Source organism: Muscardinus avellanarius (assembly GCF_963383645.1).
Source record: "Muscardinus avellanarius genome assembly, chromosome: 4".
NCBI lineage: Eukaryota > Metazoa > Chordata > Mammalia > Rodentia > Gliridae > Muscardinus > Muscardinus avellanarius.
In genome coordinates, this window is record NC_137789.1 from 75,724,268 (window position 1) to 75,748,835 (window position 24,568).

The following is a 24,568-nucleotide window of genomic DNA, read 5'->3' on the forward strand; positions in this document are numbered from 1 at the left end:
CTATAATATCAAAAAATTGAGAAGGAATTTATTTATTTTCAGAGCTCCTACCAGGTGAAGGGAACAGTGATGAATGAGGTATATTTGGTGCCTGGCTTCATGAAATTATAATCTAGAGGTAGAAAGAGATTAAGAAATTAGTTAAATAGTCATATAATTCTCAGGGGAAGAGTGCTATGAAGGAGAAGTTCATGTTTCTTTAAGTACATATTAGGAAAACATGGAAGGCTTCCTTGAAGTGGTAAGCAGAGTGAGTTAGAGATAGTCTGGGGACTAGGCATTGGGTATTATGTGGTAGTGGCCACATTGTGACATTCCAGGAGAAGAGAGCAGCTTGGGCTGAGAGCCTGCGACAAGAAGGAGACGGAAAGTTCTTTTGTGGCTGGATCTAGACAGCTGGAGAGAAATGACACACATTGAGGTTGGAACCATAGATTGGGACCATGCCACATGGAGTACTATAGGCTGCATTTATTTTATCTTAACAGTAGAAAGAAGCCATTAGAGGGTTTTTAACGAGGTAGTGGTATGATTAGAATAACAAACTTATTTTGGCTCCTGTATGGAACAGTAAAGGTTATATTAAGGATTGTAGTAGCACAGGAGATGATAATAACTTGTGTTTGTTCGGTCCATCACAGTTGAAAGACAGAAACTTGGGTGATTTCAAACAGACTTTCCCACTTTTTGATGTCGTGTCACACAAAAAACATATAAGAATAGACAGGGATGGCTAGGTGCTGAGGGAAGCCCACAGCTTGGCATAGTTGTGGCCCATTTGTAAGAGCCAGATGGAGAGACAACTTGAGCGGTAAGTTTTTGGGAAGAGGGTCACGGACAGTCCTAGAGTTTTGCTTAATCAACTGGTTTCATGGAAATGCTGTTGGGACTTAGATCACTGGATCAGATAGAGGAAAGGCAATGGCTTGTCATGGATATGTTGAGCTTGAGGTTTCTGTTAGATAATCATAAAAGATATGGGGCAGATATGTGGCCTCGAGGCCAAAGAGAAGAAAAATTTTAGTCCTCCAGATATAGCTGAAGTCACCTAGGGAGGGGTCCTCAGACCAAGCATATGGAATCCCTGCACTTCAAAGTCAACTAGAGGAGAATGACCCCACAGAAAAGATTTTGAATGAGAAAGTCCAGAGAGGTGACAGAAATGCCAGAACATTTCTGAAGTCATATGAGGCAGGGGTGCGAATGTTTACAAAAGAGGGAGAACCCTACTAAGAGGTCAAGAAAGATGAGGACAGAACCTTTTCCCTCGGGCTTAATAACATGAAAATTATTGGTGTGATATTAGAGCGACTCCCGGGGAGTTGTGTGCAGAAGCCAGATGGCAGCCCACAGGTTGATGGAGTGAGTGGGAGGCTTGAAAATGAAAGCAGTGAAATTGTAGCTCTGCTGAGAATCGGTCTGTGAGGGGAAGGAGAAAGCGCAGGGGCTGGCTGTGACATTGTGTTGCTGAAGAAAAGATGGCGAGGCTGGTAGTGTGGGACAGAAAGAGAAAGTCAAGAAGGTGGTGTAGCTGAGGAGGGGTGGGGTGACGGGATTGGGAGGGAGGCAGGACACAGGATAGGTGAGTGCAGGCTTATTTGGCTGACAGTGGACAGTCAAGACAATTTCCTGTTGTTGGTTCTGTTAAATAAAAGCCCATGAGACTATGGCAGAGAGATTTGAAATAGTTTTTGCAGACAATAAGAAAGTGAGTGTTCTAGGGAAATGTGGTAGAACTGACAGGCAGCACTGAGCCCCTTGACATTGGCTGCAATGTGCCCTATTCCTGATTTTCATTTGAGTGTCCAGCTGCCCTTATAGTCATGGAGAGGATGAATAATTGTGTTCATCCCTGGAAGCAGTCATGGGAGACTGAAACTGTAAAAGATAGAGGAGTAAGAGTTTAGTGAGTCAAGGGATTTAAATGATGGAACTATGTACACTAAGGTGTTTTTGTAAAGATGCAAAGGCAGAAGGTGATGAAGGGTGTATTAATCAGCTTCACATGCCTATAATGAAGTGCCCAAAGGAATCAGTTTATAGAGAGGAAAAGATTTTGTTTGGCTCCTGGTTCTAGAATTTCGGGTCTAAGATCAGGCAGCTCCATAACTTTGGGCCCCGGTGAGGATAGCACATCATGCTGGGAGTGCATGGCAGAGCTAATTGCTTGCTTAACCAGTGACCCAGGAAAACTGAGAGAGCCTGCCCAGTTTCACAATTCCCTTTGAGGGCATATTCCCAAAGACCTAAGGATTTCTTGTAATGCTATACCTTCTAGAGGTTCTATCACTTCCCATTAACACCACACTGGGGACCAAGCCCTTAACACATGGATCCTTAGAAGGGGGCTACTGCCCATAGCTAAACCATAGCAAGAGGCTGGGGAGAATGTAGAAAGTAGGAGAGCTACAGGATACAAGAAGAAATTGTTGAATGAAGGAGCTGAAAAGCAGGTTATGACCAAAGAGTACACATTTTTATTCTGTGCAGCATGGTCTTGGAACTGGTCTTGGAATTGAAACCTCACATGTAGAGGGTTACAGAACCGGTTAAGATGGTGGTGCCAGAAGAGCTACAGAAATATTTTACCAAGTATGAAGCTGTGAATAAGAAAGCTAGAATGAGCTGAGTCTGGTGGCATATGCCTGTAATCCCAGTTAATCAAGAAGCTGAGGAAGGAGGATTGCACATTCAAAGCCAGCCTGGGCAACTTAGCAAGACTCCCTGTCCTCCCCCAAATAGAAAGGGCTGGGGATGTAACTCAGAGGTAGTGTGCTTGCCTAGCATATACGAGCCTCTGGTTCAGTTCCAAGTATTGCAAAGACAAAAAAGGGTAAGAATGAGTATTGGGTATTCGATGGATGGAAACAAGGTCTTGGGGGTGAAGAATCACCTGCAGGGGTGGTTCTTATGTGCTGAGAATGGTAAATGGTAACTGACTGAGGATGAGGGGAAGGAAGTATTAGTGTTGACACATGAATGGGCTGATGCATTTTCTCCTGGTAGGTGTTTGGAGGGAGATACAGTCTTCAACTCTGCAGGTAGGACTTAGCTTTTTGGACTTCAAGTGGTGTCAGAATGATTTTAATCCTTTCTGCAGGGGATACAGGCGTAGTCTTTGCCTAAGTCTAGGAGTTGCTCTTAGTCCCAGCATATCTTCCTTGGAAGAGATAGTACTTTAGTTGTCTCTGCTAGGTTTTTTTTTTGTTGTTGTTCTTTTTTTGTTTTGTTTTGTTTTTGGTGGTACTGGGGTTCCTGGAAATCCTTCTACCTCCGGGCTACACTCCCAGACCTATTTTTTTATATTTTTATTTGGAAACAGGGTCTCTTAAGCCAGCGAGGCTGGCTTCGAACATGTACGATCCTCCTGTCTCTGCCTCCCTAGCATGGGGATTACAAGCGTGCACCACCACACCAGCTCTGCTAGGGTTTTTAAAACATGATTTGCGCCAAGCGTGGTGGCACACGCTTGTAATCCCTGTGCTTGGGAGGTGGAGACAGGAGGATCACGCTGGTTCGAAGCCAGCCATACTGGCTTAAGAGACCTGTTTCCAAAAATAAAATAGGTCTGGGAGTGTAGCCCGGAGGTAGAAGGATTTCCAGGAACCCCAGTACCACCAAAAAAACAAACAAATAAAAAACATGATTTGCTATATGCGTATTAAATTTATTTTAAAGTCTTTATAATTATCCCCTCTTAAAATGAGTTATCATAAGTGATATTTGACTGGAATTTAAAATTTATTTTTCCTTAAATAATGTGAAAGATTAAATAGTATTTGAGAGAGATTTCCCCAATCACCCTATCCATGATAGAGGTATACCATTATCATTATGAAACTGAGGAGTAAAGCCATTTTGCCAAAATAACTAATCAACTGTTTCAAGAGACAAAAGAGGGAGCAGTTCAACTATAGGGTATGAATGTGATTAAAGTTTGCCCATGAGGAATCATGAGCTGTGTCAAAACTGGCAAAGAGAGAGGAAACACTAGCAGTTCTGGTAGTGGCGGTGGCAGCTGAGATCATGAAAAGAGCTGTGAGCTGGGATTGAGGGGATTTGCACACTGGTCCCAACAGTAAAACTGTGTTGGCTAGATGCATGCCTAGTATATGTCAAGACACATTTTATGAGCAATAAGTAGAAGCCCAGATGTTTTATGACTTCTAACAGATCAAAGTTAACAAAGAAGCCAGAAAGCAAATCCAGGCGTCTCAGTCCGAAGCCATACCAGGCTCTTGGCCATGTGAGCGTCATGGCCTGGTTTCCAGGTGGTCCCACAAAGGGTCCTTTGTTGTTCTCACTCAATCTCCAGGAACCTCACAACAAAAGAAAATTTCAGAATATTTGTATAATAGAAATATGTGGTAATGGGATGGTGAGTCATCTACAAGCCATCAGCATGTGATTCCTTGTCATTTCTTACTTTAGCAAGCACGCACTTCAGTGGGATGGATCCTGGAGAGGAGTAGGAGAATGAACTTGGCCGGAGGATACCAAGCACTCAGCAGTTTTGTAGAGTTGCTGCTGATGCTTGGTCCATCCTGTCCCACATCTAGTCCATCAAATACTGGTACTTTAGGTTGCTGAATCCCCTTTAGAGCACGTATACGTTCTGTTCACTTGTGAAGACTTAACTTGGAGTGAAAAAACTAAAGACTTATAAACTGCTTTGAAAGGTTGCTGCTGTGCTCCAGATACTATTTGTGCTAAATTAATTTCAGATACTCACCAGAGTTCTAATGAATTCTGTGAACTGCTAATCTTAGACCAGTGAAAAAATGATATTAAAATTGGGCTGATTTTATTTCCCAGAAGAGAATATTTGGAGATGGGGTTGGGGAGAAGTAGGAAAAAATAAAATTGGAATGTGTTGTGTAATCTCCTAGTTCTCCTTTTGAGGTGGTGTTTTCTTCCTAGGTCACGACTCTTACTGCTTAAGCTTTCTCTGCCTCTCCCCCTTCAGTCTCCCTCGACTGCTTCTCCCCAGCCCTCGGTCCCTCCTCCCAGGAAATGTTTTTGAGCCATCGCTTTATTTATGTTGGAAGCGCTATTCTGGGATGATTATCAGTGGATTAGAATTCTAGATCATTAGTTAATTTCTTATTATTTATGGTTCTGTTCTATTCAAGAAAACCAGCTAATAGTCTCTAATAGTTTCAGAGCCATTTGATTAGGATTCTGAAAGGCCAAATTGAGCTGTTTCTGGGCTTGGGGTCACATGAGGACTCATTTCAGTTTTGAGTGATTTGGTGCTTAGTCTGAGACCATTCAAGCCTTTTTCCAAAGAAACAAAACTGGTAGCACAGTCTGTTCCTTTTCCATTTTCCCAGTGAGCTTGATTTCTTAGAGGTTGGAGTTAAGAGGAGACAGGACCAATGGAGAAAGGAATCTGTCCCCTAAGAGGAAAAAGACTGTGGGATTGTCAGGAGTGCCTTTTGGCCTGAGTAATTAGCAGCATTTGGCCATGAGGAAGAAGCCTCTAAAAATAACTGTGAGCAGAGTTTGCAGTGAGGTCCAGTTTCAGCTCCGGAGCCCCTGGCCATGTGGGGCTTGGCCAGTCAGAGCTCTGGGAGGAAAGGGCATGTAGGTAGGGTGCCCCATATGTGCTAGGAGCGCTTTGAGGTTTTTCCTTCAGTATATATTATTCATGGATTGAAGCAATCAAAATGGCTGAAGATAAAGGTATGTTGTTGTTTGGACTAAAAGTGGTTTTGGATCTGGCTTTATTTTCAGTTGTGCTCCATTCAGATGTTTTTGGTTAAGTGCTTTGTCTATGTTTTCTAGTTTTCTATTTAAAATTCTTGAGGCATGAAGTTTTCAGTGATCGAATTTTTCATAGAGTAATTTGTCTTTAATCTGAATAAGGTTTGATGCCTTAATTTAGATTATCTTTTAAAATATTCTATTCCTAAAGACCACGTTTTACAAACTTCTAAAAAAAGTACAATTAATTTTAGTCTTATGGATTATTTACAGTAAATTTAGAGAATGTGTGCATTCTGAGTTTATATAAAATAATAGAAAACTTGAGGGACATATAAGTCCAGTCTTATACTAATGAGCAGACTGGTTGGTACAAGCAAAGACTTACCATATATGGAAACTGACCTGCTTGTGAAGGTGACAATAAATGTAATAAACCAATAAATAGATAAGAATTTTATTTTCTAAAAATTAAATCTTTAACTTTCAAGTTTTCTTTAAGGATGTGTTTAATTTACTTATATATATGTATATATATATGTCTGTTTCTGCTTTCTTTTATAAGTAATGATTTTTTTCATTAATTTAAAGCAGATTTTATTGGCTCATTATATTGAGAATTTATATTAAAAGATAAGACACTGGAAAACTCTCAGCTGTTGAAACAGCAACTAAAAGAATTCTACTGTTAGGGTAGAGAATAGAAGCAACTCAAGTTTGAATATTGCTTTGAATAATTGGTTAACATAGGTCATTTGACTAATCTGATAAAGTGCTTCATTCTCCATGAGGAAGAACATGAAATGTATATCTAATCTGAGTTCTTTTAGAAAACACTTTCTACCTTCTCCATGGATTTTATAGTCTAAATAGATAAAGTCAACTGGTATGTCTTACCTATTTTTATAGTTGTAGGTTTCCAAAGAGTGACATTTAATACCATGGAAAAATAACATTTGATGAGTCGCTTGACAGTTTTTATGTTTAAAACATGTTAAATGCTGATTGAAATGTATAAGTGATTCATTGGTAATTAAGTTGACTTTAGGCCTGTTAAGTAATTGACTACCTTTCAGGTGCTGAGTACTTCTTTGATTTTTCTTTTCTGAATCAAATCAATACAATTACTTATGATCCCTAGCCTGCTAACCTTCATTCTGAAGTCGTTTTGGACAGTGGGGATGGTTGCTTGCCTTATAGTTGTTGGTATTTAGTAGCATGTGAGACACATGTTCTAACTTGGAGAACATGTACTTTTGATGAGACCGCATGGAAGAAAATGAATCACATAATCATAGCCATTTTCTTAGCTACAGTAAAAATTGTTTTTGGCCAGTCTCTAGTGCTATAGCTGGAAAATGAAATGAAGACATTCTTTTAGATTTATTCTGATCTTAGAAAATAGGGATAACTAATAGGTATTCTTCCAAATACCTTTGTGACAAAGGATTGATTTCATGTTTGCTTAGGGAGTTTTAAGTCCTTGAGAAGGGTTTGTTTTACTACCCTCTGTAGTTTAATTAGACAGAAACTGATCTGCCCTTTGGAAATGGATATTTCATTATTAAAGAGGAACATAGCAAGAGTGTTATCTATCTTCTTATGTTTTGTATGTGTGTGGAGGTGTCGCTGGGGATCAAACCTATGGACATTCTACCTCCTAGCTATACTCTAGCCATTTTTTTTTTTTTTTTTTTGCAGTACTAGGGTTTGAGCCCAGGGGCATCTATCTTCTAGTGACACCCCCATCTCTATTTTTTTATTCTTTATTTTGAAACAGGGTCTATGTTGCAGAGGGCCACCCTAAGTAGCTGAGGCTGGCTGGGAACGTGTGATCCTCCTGTCTCAGCCTCCCAAGTACTGGGATTACAAGCATGCACTACCATGCCCAGCTTGCCCCAACTCTATTTTATTTTTTGTTTTCAAATAGGGTCTTACTAAATTGCTGAGGGCCTTGATAAGTTGTTGAGTCTGGCTGCAAACTTCCTCCTGTCTCCGCCTCCCAAGTACTGGGATAACAAGTGTGGATAAATCTATTTAATAATCTATTTTGAATGAAAATCTAAGATTGATTAGATACTTCTTGTACTCCTAAATAGATTAAAATATTTTAATCAAAGAATCAATACGAATTTCAGTTATTACTTGTGCTAAAGATTATTTTAAGGACTGCTAAGGGTTTGCCTGCATGCCCCAAGCATGCCAGTGCTCCTCCCACTCCACATTTTAAATTCTTCTGTCCTTTCCCTGCCCTTTCTAGGCCTTACCTCCACCAGCATTTTCTCTCTTTTACTCATTTGGGTTAAGTTGTCTCTAATGTTTGTTCCATAGTTTTATATAGGGAGTTAGGGAATTTAATGTAAGTTGTTAGAATCATATCTAAAACAATGTAAACAGATTCTATGTAAAAGTATATTTGGCTTCTCTCCTCTCCCTTCCAGTCCCTCAGTAACTAACCCTAGTATCACAAACTTGAATAAATGATAGTTAATTTTTGAGAATCACAGAGATTTTCCTTTCCTATTTATGCTTTATGAAAGAGAGAGAGAAGCCAGGAGCCAAGATACATGTCTAGAGTTCCAAGTACTCAGAGGCTGAGGCACTTGAGCCCAGGATTTTGAGGTCAGCCTGGGCAACTTACCTAGACCTGGTCTGAAAAGCCAAACCACAAACAAACAGAAACGTGGGAAAAAAGCACAAGAGAGAGAGAAATGGAGACTTGACCTTTGAATTTAAATTTTTATTTTGATATATTAGCTCCTCTATTTTAGACTTATGTAAACAGATCATTTTGAGTGTGCTTTTATCAACATATACAACCTGAAAACTTAATTATTGGGTAAAAATAGTATTGTATCTCAATAGATATGTGATGAATAAATATTTACATAAATAAATAAAAGGGTGAACTTGTAAGTATTTAGCCTTCTTATTTTGTTAATAAGAAACAGTACAAAAATGGTTTCAGCTACAAAATGTTCAGGAGGAGATAAGAGAACTGTTTATTACAGTTTTAACTTAAACTTGATTTTCAAAAACAGTACATAGCCAAGGGAAGAAACTCAGAGTCATTAATGATGACAGCTTCATATTTGGAAGTCACCAGATACCCAGAAGGCATTTTTATTATACTTGTTATATGCAAGTGGGGTTGCATGCATATAAGCTACTTTTTGGATACAGTCTTAGGAAAAACATCTTCAGATTCATAAAAGTAATAAATTCAACATAGCACTGCTCCAACCGGAGCTTCTCTGTTCCCACAGAAGCCTGCCCATTTTTTATTTTTATTTTTATTTATTTATTTTTTTGGTGGTACTGGGGGTGGAACCCAGAGACTTTCCACCTCTGGGCTATACTCCCAGACCTTTTTTATATTTTATTTGGAAACAGGGTCTCACTAAGTTGCTGAGAGCCTCACTAAGTAGCTGAGGCTGGTTTCGAACCCATGTGATCCTTCAGTCTCTGCCTCCCAAGCGTGGGGATTACAAGCGTGCACCACCATGCCTGGCAGGCCTGCCCATTTTGTTCTTTACTTTTTACAATTCTAGTGGTAATTTATTTTGCATTTTTTATTTCATATGCTTAAGATACATGGAGATACTAGAAATCATCATTTTCCTCACCAACACTGCAGAAATTCCCACCCAGTCTCCCCTTTCATGTCAGATAATGAAACAGTGAAGCCTGTTTTAAGTTGATTTAGTATTTAACAATGTTATCTTTGCCCAGCAAGTATTTTTAATATAGAAATTAGGTTCTCATAGAGCCAGCTTTTACTAAATTATGCTAGAAACACAGTCGCTAGGCATACATCATTTGGTAAATATACTTTTGTGAATTCACCATATGGCTCTTTAGAAATTTGGCCCTTTTGATGGGGTCATTAATAGTTAAAAAACATTAGAAGAAGGAATTATTTGACTTATTCTCTAAGACTGAGACACATATACACACACTCATGATTGAGCTATTTTTATGGTATGTGAAAAATGATTTAGTGGTAGGCTTAAATATATCATCTTTTGAAAGAATTCTGTTTCATTTTCCTTTCAGAAAAATATATTGTCAATATATTCTTAATTGGAGTCACTGGAAAATTGCTGCTAAGTATTTTGTAATTAGAACTGGACTTAAAAGTCAAAGGCAGGTTTTATTGTGGCACTAGTCAGGTCTTGAGAAATGGTGTAAGTTTGCCCACTTATGATGGATTGGGGTGCAGGACTGTGGAGATAGGGTGTATTCCTCATCCATCCACCTTGTGCTGCTTTTTTTATCCTTCTGTAAAACGTGACAGTTCCTGTCTTTATTGTTGCTGGGACTTCACTGGGCATTTCCCCTTGTAGGGAACATGTGGAGGTGTGTGTGTATTTTTTTAAAAATCATATTCTGGGACCTACTTGTTTTTGGGTCCAGAGGCAGCCAGAGATTTCAAACATTATGCAGTGTGAGGAGCAGTTGCACAGGATGAGCACTGTCCTGCTTAAGCATCTGTGCAGAAACACAGACCACAGCACAGTGGCTTGTTTTGCTGTTTGATAAACTTTTTCTTTTCCACGATGGCATTTTGAGTTGTGATGTAGTCTTTTTATTTTTAAATATATAATATGTATCACAGTCTTTATTAAGGGACATTTATGTATGGTGGTCTTTAAAGAACAGCTATGCCCTTGTAGGTTTTTGTCATTCTGATTTCATTGCGATCTGAGATTACAATGCACCAAGAAATGTATATATTAAAAAAAGACAATATTGACTATTTTTGTAGCTAGCACTTGATTATCTGGATTTTGTTTACTTTTGGCTGTTAGAAGAATATTTCCAAAAGAATATAAGACAGTAAAACTGTCAGATGTGATAAATGGCAGTTGGTGGACAGCTTCTTACAGAGCCGCTCCCTGCATTGAGGCCAGTGGCAGTGCACCTTGGCCTGCTTCCCCAGGCCCCACAGGGCTCGGGAGGGTCAGCATTGCCCTGCTTCTTTTTGTTCCTGATCTGTGTTTCTGTAGTTGTGCTCCTCCGTTTCCTTTCCCCTCTTTACTTCTCTTTTTCTAAGAATATGGAGTGGTTTAAGGTGTTATTTGCTTCTGCAGAAATTAACAGAGGTTTTAAGATTCTGTAGAAACTAAATAGGACACAGAAAAAGATCTCATACATGTCTATATGAATTTATTAAGTCATTGGTGTGCTCATGCTTGAAAGAAAGTATATGTAGGTGGTTTTGATAACTTGGAAGGAATGTATGTTATATCAACTATAATTTTAAACGAATTACTCCTTAGCCTTATTTCTTCAGTTCAGAATTAGTTTTATGTACATGGTATTAAGTCTAAGCAGAAGCTTTTCTGTTTTGAAGAACTATTTTGTCTAGCACATTTTGAGAATTTCAATGAAAACTTTTTGTAATGATGTTACCAAATTACTGTAGAAACAATTCAGTATGAAGAAAGGTGTTACTTATAAGATGTTGTGTCTTTTATATGATGACATTTTACATTTTATTTCTAAACAGAGACAAAGCATGGAGGACACAGGAATGGGAAGAAAGGAGGACTCTCTGGCAGCTCCTTTTTCACGTGGTTCATGGTTATTGCATTGCTGGGAGTGTGGACGTCAGTAGCTGTCGTTTGGTTTGATCTTGTCGACTATGAGGAAGTTCTAGGTAAGAATTCTGACATTGTTTCTTGTATAATAAGAGGGTAAGTGACATCTCTTGGTAATCTCAAAGATTTGTTTATATCGTTTTGGTACTGTTAATTTCTAGCCTTTCAGTGATTCTCTATAGAGGGAAACAAAGGATGCTATCAGGGTTACCTTGGAGGAGTGGCTTTTGAACTTTGAACATAGCCTGCATTAAATTGCCTTCTATTGTATGAACAGTGCACAGAAGTTTTATCAAACTCATGTTTATTATATGCTGTATGCTTTCTATTCAGTTTTGTTATATGATGAATTCTAAAAATTCATGGCCATGAATCATGGAGTTTATTAGGGTTTTATTAATGTAACATAATCACACAATTTGCAAAACTCTTCTCTAGAAAGGGTGTTCAAAGCACATCAGCCTGTGTCTCTGTTGGGATAGGTGTGTGTGTGTGTGTGTGTGTGTGTGTGTGTGTGTGTGTGTGTGTATGTGTGTGTGTGTGTAGGCGCAGGGACCAGGATACGGATGTGACTGTCAGTGGGTCGGTAGCTATAGCCTGCATGTTATTCTGAGGAGGTTGCTGTAGTACTTCTGATCCTGATTGTGTCCCCTTTTCTTTTCCCTTTTTCTCTTTCGGTTTCCATAATCGCTGTAAATTTTTTTGTGATTTTTTTACATTAATGATTTTATATCATTTTTATTTCTTAGTTGAGATAAAATTTACATAATGCAAATTTAATATTGCAGACATTTGAAAATGTACAAATAACTGGTTTTAGTATATTCATCATTTTGTACAACTATTATCATTATCTGTAATCTTCTTGTCTCGCCTTCCCAAGTATTGGGATTACAGTCCTGAGCCACCATGCCTGGCTCTAATTCCAGAATATTTCTATGACCCTCCCTGCTCTGAGACATCTGGTTACCCCCGTCCTTTTCTCTCTGGGCAAACACTAGTCTATTTTCTTTGTCTGTATTTGTCCCTTTCTAGACATTACATAAAACTAGAATCATGCAATATGTATCCTTTTGTGTCTTTTTTTGTACTTAGCTTTCTTTATATTTTCAAGGTTAAGTGTTCACTCCAGTTTATGGCTAAATAATTTCCATCACATGGATGCACCACACTGTGTTTATTCATTTATCAGTTATAGACATTTGTACTTTTTGTGAATAATGTCTTTTTTTAATGTTCCATTGAAGAAAATGGACCTGTCCCTTGAAAAAATGTACACTCATCTGTATGTACAGTGTTGTACAGAGGACACACTTCCATTGGGCCTCCTGTGCCTCTGCTTCAGTTGTTAGAGTATAGCCATCTTGGGGGGGGTCAAAATAATAAGTATGCTTACATGTAATCTCTCTCTCATTGATGTTTTATCTTTATTACTTTAAGGAAAGTTCCTGTGTATAGATTCATAGACTAAATTGTGGTTCAGTGACAAACTTCTGACTTTCATTTACTTACAGTACTGTTGCTAGGAATGCATGGGGAACAAAAGGAGAAAATTTAAGTATATCTTTAGATACAAGTAACAACTTTTCATGTTTTTATATGCATGCAGCCAAAGCAAAGGACTTTCGTTATAACTTATCAGAGGTACTTCAAGGTAGGCCATTGGGGATACATTGTAAGTGTATTTGCAATCTCTAAAACCTCATTTTTTTGGTGCATTGTAAATTTTTATCATATTGGAGTATAGAGTGTCAGATCCATGTACATAGTTCTTAGTGCCTTCCCCACCAGTTCCCTTCCTCCCACTCCCCATGCATGTCCTTGATATTAAAATTGGTAATTTTATATACATTTATAGTATCATTTATACTATTACACTCCTTATAACTCCATCTTCATTCCTGATCTCCCTCAACCACTCCTCTGGAGTCTTCTGCCCATCTGTCTAATATTGCCGTTGTTTCTGAATGTCTCTCTAGCTTTTACATACAAGAGAGGACACACATCTACTCATTTTTTTTGAGACTGGCTGTACTTGCTTAGTATGCTATTCCCAATTTTTGATAAACACATAAAAATGCTCAACATCTTTAGCAAAATCAGGAAAATGCAAGTTAAAACCTCATTCTTGTTCTACTAATTTAGTTGTCACCTGCAAGTGGTGGAATCACTCCCCCCTTCTAAATTCATCAGGAAGTACAGCATTTTCTAGTTTTAATATTATTTAAACGCTATGCTCAGTATAGCCTTGAGCTGCAGTCTAGTGTTTTTCATTTTTATAACCATAGAAACATGTTCATCTCTCCATTATTATCATCATTTTTAGTATTAGTTTGCAAGTTAACTATTAAATAGATCTAGGGCTCTGAAAAGAAAAGATTGTTCATAGCTGCTCTGTGCCAAAACTTCTGCCTGCTCTTATGCAAGCTTATTATTATTTTTTTTTGCTTTTATTGGTACATTATATTTTCACATTATAATGTAAATCATGTTGATAGTGACATCCATGCACACAGTATTTGGTGGCCCCCTCCCCGCCTCTCCATTACCCTCCCTTCCAATACCAAGTACCCATGTTGACAATGGTATATTCCCAAGTATATAGTCGATGGTAGTATTTCCATTAATGGATCTCAGTGTTCCTCGTCCCCTTCCCTTAGACATCCTCTCTGGCTCCACTGAGGTTTTTCCTCCATTATCGGGAGTCCCTCTGGTATCCCAAATACTCTCTAGCTCTCAGATATTAGAGAAAACATGTGCCCCTTCACTTTCTGTGCTTGACTAATCTCACTTAATATATGTTCTCCAGGTCCTTCCATCTTCTTGCAAATGATGTAATTTTGTTATTCTTTATTGCTGAGTAGACTTCCATTGTGTATATTTCCCATAAATTTGTAATGTATTTGTCTGATGATGGACACTTAGGTTAGTTTCATAGTTTGGCTATTGTTGTGCAAGCTTTTAATGTAGTTTTTAATTGAAGAAATGATAACAGGGTTGCCAACTCTTTTTCAGTACCACTACTGTAAGTGCTTTTTAATGTATTACTGTACATTATGTTTCTTCATAGTCCTTGTCCAATGATAATTATCAACCATGTTGATTTAAAAATACTTCTTAAAGTATTGAATTTATTAGACACTCTTGAAATGCTAAACATGTAGTGCTCCTGACAAGAAAGAATTATTGCCTTAAAAACATGTATGTATTTCTCTTGAGGAGTAAAATATCTGCATATTTCTTAAGATTCTTTTTCTCTCTTTAATAGTGAGTGGATGGTGATACGTTTTTCATTGTAATTTCTTCAAGAAGCCTCCAATTTCATATATTTCTAGAAAAGTTTTTTTTCTTTAAAATTGATTCATGAAAGCCGGGTGTGGTGGCGCATGCTTGTAATCCTAGCATTTAGGAGGCTGAGACCAGATGATCACATTTTGTGAACAGCCTCAATTAGTTAGTGAGGCCCTCCGCAACTTAGTGAGACCCTGTTTCAAAAAAAAGAATTAAAAAAAATAGGGCTAGGGGTGTAGTTTGGAGTTCAAAAGCCCCTAGGTTCCATCCCCAGATCTGCATAAATAAATTAATTAATTAATTAACTAATGAATAGATTCATGATATTTTTGTTGTAAATCATATCCCACAATATGAAAGTAAATGATTGTCCTCTTATTTTTAATACTTATTCTCCATGTTAACTTATTTACATATAGTCCATATTTGAGGATTGGCTGGTTTGTCCTTTTGCTTTAGCTATTGATAATATGAAGACATTTCACACTTAAAAAATAAATCGACTCTTATGTAACTGTTAGAAATGGGTTGGTATTGTTCTTTATGTATGCTAAATATTTTAGGCAACATATTTTTTAGAAGTATAATAAAAATAATGAAGTACTTGGATCTGGGTATTTTTTATATCTTTAAATAAAATATTATCCTGGTTCTAATGTCTTAGAATTTGTTGGGTGAATGATTCTGAAACCTTGAAGTGATTTTCTCATGATTTTTAGGGGAGATACTCACATAGCACTGCTTTGCAGCATGAGAAGAGAGAAGAATTTTGTTGACTGGTAATTTTGTTGATTGGTAACATTTATGGCTGACATGATAACTCAATAAATGACCATATTCCATTAACTTCGTTTTCCCTTTGTTCCCATATTCCTTGTTTCTTTCCTATTGTAGGAAAACTGGGCGTCTATGATGCTGATGGGGATGGAGATTTTGATGTGGATGATGCCAAAGTTTTATTAGGCAAGTACACTTTTACTTATTTTTTGTTAGTGGTAGTAAGATACTGGAAACAAAAGATTTTTATTGTTGTTTTATTAAGATCTAAGCCAGGTGTGGTGGCCCATGCCTGTAATCCCACTTCTTGGGAGGCTTATTAAGACAGGAGTATCATATATTCAAAGCCAGCCTCAGCAACTTAGTGAGGTTCTCAGCAACTAAGTGAGACCATTTTCAAATAAAAGATAAAATAGAGCTAGGGTGTAGGTTAGTGTTAGAATGCCCCTGGGCTCAATCCCCAGCAGCATACACACACAAAAACACAGAAGCATAAGTAAGATCTGTACTGATTGTAAACATCTTGTGGAACATATTATGTCAGCTAAATGATACATTTCATTCTTGCTGAGATGTTAAGTAACTTTATTTTTCCACAAGACTCCTATATTGCAATTTATTTTTATAACTAAACAAGTATATAACTTTTTCTCCTACATTTTAGTATTTCTTCTGTGTTTTCAGGTTGAAAGCACTTCATATTCTGAATCTCATGTTTGAATATATGTCTTAATCTGTTTTAAAATATGGTAATTATAGCCATTCTTTGTCATCATTTTGCATAATTAATTTCCATTTGAAAGTATACATTTTTAAAGCCATATATAAATTTATTTTAAAATAGAATAATGGTAGGAAGCTTCTAAAAATGTTCTGTTCCTGTTTAAATATAAGCTTTAAGATATGAATTTGTGTTTTTGGTTTTTTTTCTGGTGGTGGTACTGGGGTTCCTGGAAGCCCTTCTACCTCCAGGCTACACTCCCAGACCTATTTTTATATTTTTGAAACAGGGTCTCTTACACCAGCGCAGCTGGCTTCGAACCTGCGCGATCCTTCTGTCTCTGCCTCCCAAGCGTGGGGATTACAAGCGTGCACCACCACGCCCGGTGAATTTGTGGTTTTTTGACCTGGCTTTCTTGTTTTAAAACTCTTGAGCTCTTCCCTTTTTTATCAACAGAATCATTGTCTTTATCATTGAGATATTTCTCTTAATAAATAAAGATGTGATATTCCCTCATTTTTTTTTAAATGTTGTCCTAATTGAAAAGATGGTGCTGAGCCCAGTGTGGTAGTGCATGCTTGTAATCCCAGCATTTGCTAGGCTGAGATAGGAGAATCACTGTTCATGGACAGCCTCAGCAACATAGTGAGGCCATTTGTAACTCAGTGATACCCTATTTCAAAATAAAGAATTAAAAAAAAAAATAAAGAACTGGGCATGGTGGTGCACATTTGTAATCCCAGCATTGGGGAACCTGAAACTCGAGGATCGTGGTTTGTGGACAGCCTCAGCTACTTAGTGAGGCCCTCCGCAACTTAGTGAGACCCTGTTTTAAAATATAGGGCAAGGGGTATAGCTAGGAGGTCAAATGCCCCTGGGTTCTATTCTGAGATCCACCAAAAAAACAAACAAACAAACAAAAAAGAATTAAAAAAAAATAGGGCTGGGGGTATAGTCTGGAGGTAGAATGCCCCTGGGTTTCATCTCTCAGTACTAAAGAAACACAAAAAACAAAAAACAAAAAAAGAAAGGAAGGAAGGAGTTGATTTTAATATGCTTTTAAACAACATCATTTTCTTTGCTCTAAAAAACATAATAACATTAAAACTTTATGTAAAGGTAATTAGAAAAACAATGGCATAATAGAGAGAAAAAAAGAAATCCTTCCTAGATACACTATTTTCTGTATTGATGGACAAGAATAGATGGAAGGATAACATATCTCTAAACAGTTAAATTGTTTTTGGTAGATAAATCTCACCTTTTAAACAGTAACTTATAAATACGATTAAATGTAATTTAGCCTTAAACTTTGGCATTAACTTATGGTTTCTTGTTATATTTAATGAGAATTAGTGTTTGCTACTTTCAGAGAATGCTTACAATAAAATTTCCACAAAACTCCTTTTCTGCATTTAACCTTAATGGAATTTTCTATGTAATTATGTCATTACATATGTAAATTAAAAGTTTTATATATACATTACTCATATGTCTATAATTTTAGATGTGTTAAAGAGATAAAATTATATACAAGTTAATATAGCAAGATGATGGTAATTTGCTTTCTATAAATGGTTTTTTACTCCAAAGTATTATTGTATTTTAAATGGTGAGTTCTAAGTAGTGAAGCTTGTAACTTTAAGGATAACTTTATATGGGCCAGTTTTCTTATTTTTAGAAGTGATTTTACTTCTCATCTGTATTTTATTGACTTTTTTTACATTAATAACTTGATTTTTTGTGTATGTTAGATTTCAAAAGGTTATCCTTGTTAAGATTTTTAGGCAGCTGTTAAAAGGTTAATTAAATGTAACTTTGAGAATCACTATTTGCACATAGATACATGTGGCATGGGTACATCATAAATTGTTCTTTTTAGAAGAGCTATATACTTGGTGGTAGAGCCAAATTTGGTCAATCACAGTATTCATTTTGATAATTTGACTAATAAATGCACAAAGAAAGATAAAGATAAGATAAAGAAACTACATCATATACATGCAGCAGCAGTCCATCAGTAGCTTGTGGTTTTTGTAAAGATGAAACAACCTAAAGGTGAGCTGTGAGGCCCACTATCACCTTTATCCTGATTTCTGTATTGTTTGAATTCTCTGAACAAAACGCAGCCTTAATTTGAGTTGAATTCAGTGACTGAAATACTTTTTTTGTAAGTTAGTGTAGCTCAACTGCCACTGGCGGGTGACTGCAAAGACAAAACCTGGTGGAATTTTTGGGGTGCAGATACTTTAATGGCCTCTGTGTGATCAGGTGCAGATACAGTGGGCATGTCCCCCAAGGCAGCCAAGTTTTCTAGGTTACTTTCTACTGCAATGGCAGTATAAGGGCTAAACTTAAACCTTAAGGGCTTAGGTTTTGTAAAGAAATTAGGAGAAGGCTTGGCATGACAGGTGTAGTAATAATTGAAATATGTTGAACTTTCATAGAAATGGTATTTTTTCTAAGTTTCTCTCCTGGTTCTTCTTTTCCTGGTTCTTGAATCTGCATATGGCTTAATGACATCATTTAGGGTAATGGATGTATTCATCTGTACATTTCTTTTACATTTTAAGGTTTGGCTTGGTAAAATATAAAGAGAGAATTAAATATATGTGAATAAATAAAATATATTGCTGTCATTAATTTTATTGTTTCTGGCCAAGCTGTTCTGACACACTTTGGAAATATCAAGCCCGTTCTTGATTACATAGATTTCTGCTTTTGTGGCTAAGTTATTTAAAATAAAGGCATCTTTGTTTTTAGTTTGAGTTGTTTGGAAATGTGTTTTTTAAAAAACTTGTTTCTCAACACAAAAGCAACAGGAAATGATCTGAGAGCCAAGTGCTAAGAGTCCCATCATGCAAGGATCATGTTGTTGTCCATCTGTCCTATGACTGCTGGCACCATATCAGGAATGGGTGGAACACGAAAGAGAAGCCACTGCACAGTCCTAGGCCCTGGGTGAGGGGTCTGGGTGGGTAGGTGTGTGTGTGTGGAGAGAGAACCAGAGCTTGCCTGCCCAAGTCATCCACACCCTGCTCTTTGAGTGTGGCTTACTCAGAGCTTCTGAAGGAGTTACAGACCTAGAATACTGATTTTTTTTTCTCTTTGAACTAGTTCTTTTGTCTTAAGAATACCTGTACAGCTGTGTGATTGAAAAGTTTTGTTCACATACTCGTGCATGTTTGGTGTACTCTATCCTGTCATGCTGAAAAGCAGAATTCTGTGTTTTATATTCTGTGCTCAGAAGAAGAAACAGACTTATTTTCACAAAGGCTTGGGTAAAACTACACATCTCTGTTCACAGCATTTGTTAATTCTTAAGTTTAGTGAGAAACATTCTAGGCCTGTCAAAAAATAATTTAAATACCGACTTCAATTTGTGCCCCTCCCATCCCCCAGATATTCAGAGAATGACACTATTTAGTTCTATTGACTGAAACAGAAAAAAAGAAGTCACAGTAATCTTTAAAACTTAAATTAGCTGTCCTTATATGCTCTTATGTGTGCTACCTGGAGAAATTGTTGCAACTCGAAAAGCTTATGGCTGTGTGTGTTCTCATTTCTTTCAGCCAGAACCACCACTCACTCCTGTTTTTCTCTACAAAATGATGAGGCCTGCTGTATATAACTTGGTAGTACTGGCAAATTTTGGTACCTAGTGGAGCCAGGAGACTTTTCCTATCCAAAGCTAGTTCTTCACAGCAAAAAAAAAAAAAAAAGAAAGAAAGAAAAAACTATATATATAGTTTTTTTTTCCCATTAGAGGGGCTTCTTTTGACACCTACGTTTAAAATTGACAAGTCAGAGTCTTTTCAGTAGAATCTAATTTTATGGGCTGAAGGGAAGAGAAATTTGGGATGTTTCTCTGGCAAATGGCTGGCTAAGGCCTTGATCAAGTTTCTTTTCAGTAAGTGAGTTACTGATCTTTTTATTGGCCATGACTACAGAGCCATGGGTCAATTGCCAGAGTATTATAGAGTTTTATAGAGTATTATAGAGTTTAGATTATTTAGTTTTGTTATAATTTAAGTGTTTTATCTGAGTTACATAATTTGGGTACGCTAGTGCCCATCTGTGGATGCTGTAAACAAGAATCCTGCAGCATTTCTCAAGTTTACTCCAGGCCTCAAGAGGACAAGTTTGAAGAAGTGAGCCTCAGTAAATATTTGTCAATGCGTATGCCTGCTTATGTAATCAACTCTCAATAATACCTGGTTGGTAAGTGAGCAAATCTTGAGGTTGTCAGAAGTATATATCTTTTTTTCTCTGATACTGCTTCTGTTCACTCTTCCTATTATTGTTGATTTTGGCTGACAATTTTGTCAGTTTTTCAGCTCAAAGCTCTAATGGGAAAAAGGTGAAACCACTTAAGTGATGGTCAGAGTGTTAAGGATTCTCAGTTTGTGGCTGTCCCATAGAGCATTTGATTGAGAGTTGATTGCAAGGTGTGCATCTTTATTTTCCAAGATGCCTTTTCTGAAAATCTCTGTGATCAGGATGCACGTCCGTTTTAAAGGGGGTCTTTTTTTTTTGTCTTTTTGGACTGGGGATTGAACCCAGGGCGTTGCACTTTCCAAGCACGTGCTTTGCCACTGAGCGACACCCCAGCCCAACGTCCATTTTACTATCACAGTTTCTCAGCTTGTTTTTTTCCACCTAACTGCTCTCCTTATTTTCTCTTTCTCTCTTCCTTTATTCTTATGTAGGCCTGACCAAAGATGGCAGTAATGAAAATATTGATTCTCTTGAGGAAGTCCTTAATATTTTAGCAGAGGAAAGTTCAGATTGGTTTTATGGTTTCTTCTCATTTCTCTATGATATAATGACTCCTTTTGAAATGCTAGAAGAAGAAGAAGAGGAAGAAAGCGAGACCACAGATGGTGTTGATGGTACGTCACAGAACGAAGGGGTTCAGGGAAAGACTTGTGTCATTTTGGATTTACATAACCAGTGACTGATTCAGGACCTCGGCACTGGCTCATGAAAACCCCAGCCACCTCTTTTTTTCCCCTTTCCTTTGCTTATACAGGGATTTAATATGCAGTGAGACAGTTGTGTCCTTATAGTATAAGTCAGCTGGTGCGGTCTTGCCCAGTATAGCTGCTAGCTATTCCCTCGCTCAGTCCCCTCATTTCTGTGAAGAAAGTGCTGTTTCTCATTCTTGTGACTGTCTATAAAGTACATTGAAAATGATGCTCTTGGTAGTATAATTGGTTTCTGTATCACTTGTTTCAACTATGTTCATTGAACTAAATTTGGAAACTTAATAGCAAATTGTGTTGTAGTTAACCCTTTATGCTTGTCTTTCTAATACAGTATTAATGATTAATGGACTTGATTACAAAAGTATTTCTGGCATGATTCATGAATCAAATGTTTCTCTGTTGATCTTTAACTTGTCTGGTGTGTAAAATGATGATTCTTCAAAAAACTGATTTTTTAAAAAATCTGTATTCTTTTAGGCTAACTGAATTGTCAGAGAGGTTCATACAAATTTCATCATAAAATTCTGTACTAATGGTGCTTTGGAAATAATTTTAAAATAACCATGCTTTTGCCTTATGGTAGTTAAGTTACTGAATTCAGATAGTAGTTATATCTGAATATTTCTGTTTATGGAAGCAAAATTTATTTTTATTTCATTTCCAAAGAAATATACATTCAGAGAAGGTAATCAAAAAGTTTTAAGTAGGTGTATTATAAAAGAGGGAAGTGTGAATATATATCTTAAATAATATTTGTATATATTAAAATTATTCATCCTAAATAAGTCTTTTCCATTTTTTCTTTGTTAACTTATTAGCTATTGATCTTGGATTAGTGTGAGTTTTAGCTTTATAAATTAAATTTATTAAACTGGTCAGTGGTCATTCATTTTTAACAGAATGATTCTTTCCATTATAAAATTTTAGGGTATTTTTGAATCAGTTTTTTAAATGAAAGAAACTGATTCTTTTGCTTCATAAAGAGCAAAAAACAATCATAGTATCTATATGTAAAATGGATCTCTTAAAATGAGACTTCACAGCTGAGCGTGGTGGCATATGCTTGTAATCCCAGTACTTGGGAGGCTGAGATAGGAGGAGTACAGGTTAAAGGCCAGCCTCAGCAACTTAGTGAGGCCATTCGAAACTTAGTGAGATCTGTTTCAAAATAAAAAATAAAATAGGCTGAGGGTGTAGCCTGGGTTCAATACTTAACACCATGAGAGAGGAAGAGAAAGAGAAAGGAGGGGGGGGGAGAGAGAGAGAGAAAATGAATGAGAATATCTCACATGCTTTTTCCCAAGCAAAGCTCTTATAGTTTGAAAGAGAGAATACCTACGACCTTTAGTTTCTGTTAGTCTTTGAAGGAATGCTGTCTTATTTTTAAACTTCTTTGAGTGTCTCTAAAATTTTCTTAGCTTGTTTTTTATGGAACTTAAAACTTAAAAATATTCACATTTTAGACAATTGTGACTATAATTTGCTTTTCAAGTATTTCTTGTTTTTATATTTAATCAAATTATTTCAAGGATGTTAATTATTCATTTAATTGTTCTGTTGGAAAGATTACATACTTGGATTTCTTGATTATAAAATGATAGCCTGAAAATAAAAATATAAAATTAGAACACAGGAATTCATCTCTCTTCTTGCTACTATTTATGTGTATAGGGAAGATTGTTCCATTTAGTAATCTTACTAAAATGCAAACAATCATTATTTTATAGTAACTTTTAGATATGGACATGTGTATTATTCACTGTATGGTAATTTTCTACAATTTAAATGACTATTAAAACTTCAGTTTTCTTGTCCTCATCATTCTCTCAATATTTCTGAAAGTCAAAAGCTTCTGATTTTCAGATAAAAAAAGCACGTCAGCTGTACCATCAGTTAAGAAGTAATGAGTGTTATTTAATGATATTCTTTCTGAAAGTTAGTTCAGTCTTTGTCTCATAGTATGATCCAGTTTGAATATTGTAAACTATTGGAAATCATTAGGTTTAAATTCAGAAGCAATCTTAGGACCTCCTCTCAATGAAATTCACTTAGAGCAATCTTATTTGTTAACATGTCTTAACTACTAACTCTGGAAGGTATTTTAGTTGGTGAGAAGTAAATAAGTGTGTTAAAATGCTTGTAACTAATCTCTCTTCCATCATGATACTAATGCATATTTTATGTACAGAAATTAATTATGCTTTATTTTTGTAAGTGAAAAACAAAGATGTTAGGTAATAACTTGCCATTTATTTTGTGGCGCCTCTAATTAGCACATTTGAAAACCTCATGAAGGTAAAATACTGGTAGCGGATGAACCCCTGACTTCTGTGACCTCTTTCAACTTGTGCCTCAGGCTTTTTGTGTGTAAGGGAGAAAATAAAGCTGTTTTCAAAACTGTAGTATAAAGTATCTTGAAGCTAATCAATGGGATTTCATTTAGGTTTTATTCTACATGTGATAATTCTTAATTTTCTGTGGGTTTGTTTTGTAATTTTGTTTCATAATATATTTTCCTAGCTGATTTCTTTGAAACTTAAGAGCTAACAAAAAATAACATTGTACTTTGTACGTGAGTATTTATAGTTACAGAATTTTAAATCATACTATACTTACTCTGAGCCCATTCAGCTTGAATAACGTAAGGTACTCTGCAGAATGGAATGCGGTAGTGTTGGCTCTACAGAGTGGACGCTTCTGCTTCTCCAGATGCACTGCCACTGTCCAGTTGGAAAGCCAGCAGGTTCTTTGGAGTTTGGTGCAAAAACAAGACTGGGAGGGGTGTGTTGGGGGTATTTCTGCACATGAGCTTCTTTCAGCCCTTTTTTCCCTTGGGTCATAAGTGGTGGGTTTAAGCCAGCTACAGAAGGGTCTTCTTGGTGCTGACCTTACAGCTCGCCAAAACTAGATACTGACAGTGGAACAAGGTCTGATTGGTCACAAGATGATTACTTAGGTGTCTGAAGCCTCTTTTTGCTACATGTAGTTAGTTTTGAAATGATTATGATGTTCCAAAGGAGGAAGATGGAGCATCAAGGCTCATGGTGATGCACAAGTCTCACCAGAGATCAAGAGAGTGTGAAGTGGCTGAGTATGAAGGGGTCCCAGCTCGCTGTTCTAGAGCTTAGAGTCTGAATGCCTGCAGTCGCTGCTTGGGTGTCTGTAATGGAGCCAGTTTTCTAAAGTCATATCTGTTGCATGTGGTGGAACTTGAAGTTCGGGCATTGGCTTAATCATTCAAGCATTTAAATTTAATAGAAAACATTTTATGTTTAAAATAAATGTGGCATAATGGCTCTTAGGCAGCCACCGAAATAACACAAGTTACCTTTAGGCAACTTTCTCATGTTCTGAGGGAAGAATATAAGACAGGTTTCTCTCCTTTCCCAAATTTCTTTTTAAGAATTCCCACGTAGTCACTACCTCTGTTAACAAATCATCTTCCAAACCACCAGGATTAATATAAAACAGTGAAAGGAAAG

General features: G+C 36.9%; 1 protein-coding gene across 5 annotated transcripts in view; it reads left to right on the forward strand.

Annotated features, from left to right (window-relative positions):
• The window catches only part of ASPH (aspartate beta-hydroxylase), a gene marked incomplete at both ends in the record, with an annotated part of 234,514 nt that overhangs the window by 33,334 nt on the left and 176,612 nt on the right, over positions 1-24,568 (forward strand). For 4 of the 5 annotated variants that reach the window (XM_080693660.1, XM_080693661.1, XM_080693662.1 and 1 more), the window contains 2 exons: positions 11,219-11,368; positions 15,495-15,563. In XM_080693660.1, the coding sequence (XP_080549786.1) occupies positions 11,219-11,368; positions 15,495-15,563 (219 nt within the window). Of the gene's footprint in view, positions 1-11,218; positions 11,369-12,918; positions 12,964-15,494; positions 15,564-20,807; positions 21,056-24,568 lie in introns of those variants that run through there. The other variant, XM_080693664.1, reaches the window with a different exon arrangement.